The following is a 3,205-nucleotide window of genomic DNA, read 5'->3' as shown; positions in this document are numbered from 1 at the left end:
GGCGAGTCAGGAGAAGGTGTGTTTGAGTGTGTCATAGAAAAGAGAAGAGGAGGGCTGCTAATCTCACTCCACTCATCATTGGTGGTGCTGTAAACATGCTGCTGCTGCTCCTGCTGCTGGCTTCAACAGTGAGTTGTGTTCTGCCCTTAGAAACAGGGAGCCGGGAGATGACATTCTTTTTTAGTTCTTATTGACTTTTTCATCAGTGCTTCTGTGTTTGTCTGCAGGTTGATGGCCAGACTCTGCATGTGTCAGGCCAGAAGAATAAAAACAAATGTGTGTGCGAGGTGAACTCCACTCTGTGGTCGTTTCCAGCTCTGCAGTATGAGGAAGTACTGATGCAGGTTCAGATCTGTGAGGGATCTTTGAAGAACCTGCAGGAACAGGTAGGAGCTTAGTGAGGCAAATGCTGAATGTTGAAAGTCAGAAAGATAAAATATCAGTCACTGAGTAGTTTTTATATGTGTTTCCTTGCAGGTAGCATTGTCCAGTTTGCGTCTCCCTCAGATCCAATCTAGAATGGCAAATGTGACGTCCCGCCTGGAGCCTTTCCAATACCTGCACTACAAAGGACTATACAATGTGCTGTCCCTGCAACTCCTCGGTGAGAAGCTCAACCAGCTAGAGACAAACATTGGTGCAGTCCACAGCCAACTGAACAATGCCCAAACACAGAAGTTCTCCAAGGAGGTAAGGCAAAATTAAGATTTATATTATAATTATATAATTATATATTATAAATTCAATTTGACCACATTACATAAAACTAAGTTTAAAGTGTTTTGCTGGTGTGTTTATTTCTGTGTGTGTCATAGCTGGGTGAGCTGCGAACAAGCATAGACAGAATGCAAACATCAGACACAGTAAATATGAAGATTGTCACAGACAAACTGCGCTACCTGAAGAACAGTGTTGAGTCCTGCAAGACAATTCCAAAAGATTTCAAAGGTGAGTATGAGTGTGCGTGTGTGTGTGTGACAGAGAGAGTGAGAGAGAGTGTGTGTGTGCTCTTGTACATCTATCTTTGTGAGAACCAGTTTGAGGGACCATTGAAGTGAGGACATTTTGTGTGGTTCTCACTTTTTAGGCCCCTTTTAACCTATGGCCAGATTAAATTATGCCTCAAATGTCTTGCTTGTTTCCAGGTACGCACAGTTACTGCCGCAACACCCTGATGACCAACATCAGTGAACCTATCACAACTAAGATCAGTCCTTATGGAAAGAGCTACACCTCTGGCTCGTGGGGCAGACAAGCCCAGTCAGACACTGACAGTCAGCAGAATAGTTACTGGGTAATAGCCCTGATCAGTGGCCACATCCATGGAAACACACTGCGTGTTTACCAAACCTATGAAGACTTCATGGCAGCTGCCAAACACAGAGACTATACAGTTGCCCCATCTTACTCACACACCAACGCCATTGAGGGTCCCAGTGGCATCCTGTATGGCGAAGCTCTGTACTATCACTGCTACCGCTCTGCAGACATCTGCAGGTATGACCTGATCACCAACACCGTCCAGAGGGTGACTCTTCCAGACAGTGGCGTCGGCTTCAACAACAAGTTCCCGTACTGTTACTATGACTGCCGGCTCAATAGCGACATAGACCTGGAGGCTGATGAGACAGGACTGTGGGTGATCTATGCCACTGTGGGTAACCATGGTAACCTTGTGGTGAGCCGACTGGTCTGGGACACCGAGGCTAAGACTTTGAATGTGACACAGACATGGGAGACGAGGCTGTTCAAGAAGGCAGTAAGCAATGCTTTCATGGTGTGTGGCGTGATGTACGCCACCCGCTATGTGGACGAGTACCGCGAGGAGGTGTTCTACGCCTTTGACACAGCAACCGGCAAAGAGAAAAACACTCTAGCTCTGCCGCTGGAGAAGGTAGCTAAAGGTGTGGCTAGTCTGAGCTACAACCCCACCAACAAACAGATTTACATGTACAATGATGGGTATCTGCTGGCCTACCAGGCACAATTCTAACATTTACTGTCAGCAGGTTTCACAACAGAAATGATCTCTGCAAAAAGTAGACTATTCAAAACCACAGTATGTTCTCGGTGTCATGTAAAAGATGCTTTGTAATCTAATAAAAATTGCAAAAGACTGATTTTGTCCATCCAATTTTACTTCTTCAAATAAGGCAGAGAAATGCCCAGGGAACAAAGCTCAGGTCAGTTTGTGTCAGTCCAAAGTATTCTAAATGAAACTCTGGATATGTTGAGCCATTCATTGTAACATTGACTGCTTATTGGCTGATAGGAGCATTGTGTTGTGACAGCCCATGACTCAAGCTGTGGCTCTGACTTATGAAGGCCACACCTCAGCAGACAGAGGCAGCAGCCAATGGATGAATAGAGACATATGCTTTGGAAACCATGGTAAAAAGAAGATGTTGTTTTAGAGGCAACTAAATAAAGGACTAGCTTCTCTGCTTTTTGCAGTCAGTCAGGACATTAGGAGGAAGACTCGAGAGTTCTTCCTGTACTGTGTTATGTCTAGCAGGGTATAATTGTCAGTGTGTACAGTGTTGTCTGTAGATGGAACGACACACAAGTCTCCTTATCTCTCCTTCTTAAACAAAAATCTTTGGAAAGACATTTACAATGCAACAACCTGGGGTCAGAAGTGAGGGTTACATGTGCTTAATAACAAAAGAAGATACTTGAAGGAGATGATATTACCTCGTTGTCAGGTTACACAAGGTATGACAATGACACGCCGCACTGGTATGCTAGGAACTATGCATCCTTTATAATAGCAGTAATAAAAGTATGAAAGCAGTAATAAAAAGAAGTCATACAAACATAACAACAAGGCAAAAAGTACTTACTTCTCATCATTGACTCTATACTTCCAAACAACACAGTCAACACTTTTACTCTGCCTGTGAGAGATTCTTATCAGTGGTCAACACATGGTACATATGTGGCTCTGCCCCTTTGAAAGACCAGTCATCTTCTAATCGGGTACATATAATACGGTTTGCCCATACGAACACAGATGTAACCTAGACATAATAGGAGAGCACTTAATTTAATGTTCCAGGACAGGACACATGTGCATCTTAACATATTAAATCAGGATTACTGTTACTTAATAGTGAAGGTAAGCCTGACCTACTAGGACACATATGCTCTCTAAGTTGAATTTTGTATAACTCTTCTAAATTCAAACGTCTCAATGAGGAAAATA

General features: G+C 43.5%; 1 protein-coding gene across 2 annotated transcripts; it reads left to right on the top strand.

Annotated features, from left to right (window-relative positions):
- Positions 1–2,120, top strand: LOC114452140 (olfactomedin-like). 2 transcript variants are annotated; one of them, XM_028431285.1, is made up of 5 exons: positions 1–128; positions 228–386; positions 478–690; positions 816–948; positions 1,146–1,993. In XM_028431285.1, the coding sequence occupies exons 1-5, from the start codon at positions 96–98 to the stop codon at positions 1,991–1,993; spliced, it is 1,386 nt and encodes a 461-aa protein (XP_028287086.1). In that variant the 5' UTR covers positions 1–95. The 2 variants fall into 2 exon arrangements, with proteins under 2 accessions (XP_028287086.1, XP_028287085.1); XM_028431284.1 differs by having other exon boundaries at positions 3–128; positions 207–386; positions 1,146–2,120.
- The last annotated feature ends 1,085 nt before the right edge of the window (positions 2,121–3,205 follow it).

The sequence above is a fragment of the Parambassis ranga genome, chromosome 19, assembly GCF_900634625.1.
Source record: "Parambassis ranga chromosome 19, fParRan2.1, whole genome shotgun sequence".
Classification (NCBI taxonomy): Eukaryota; Metazoa; Chordata; class Actinopteri; family Ambassidae; genus Parambassis; species Parambassis ranga.
This window is presented reverse-complemented; position numbering and strand designations above follow the sequence as displayed.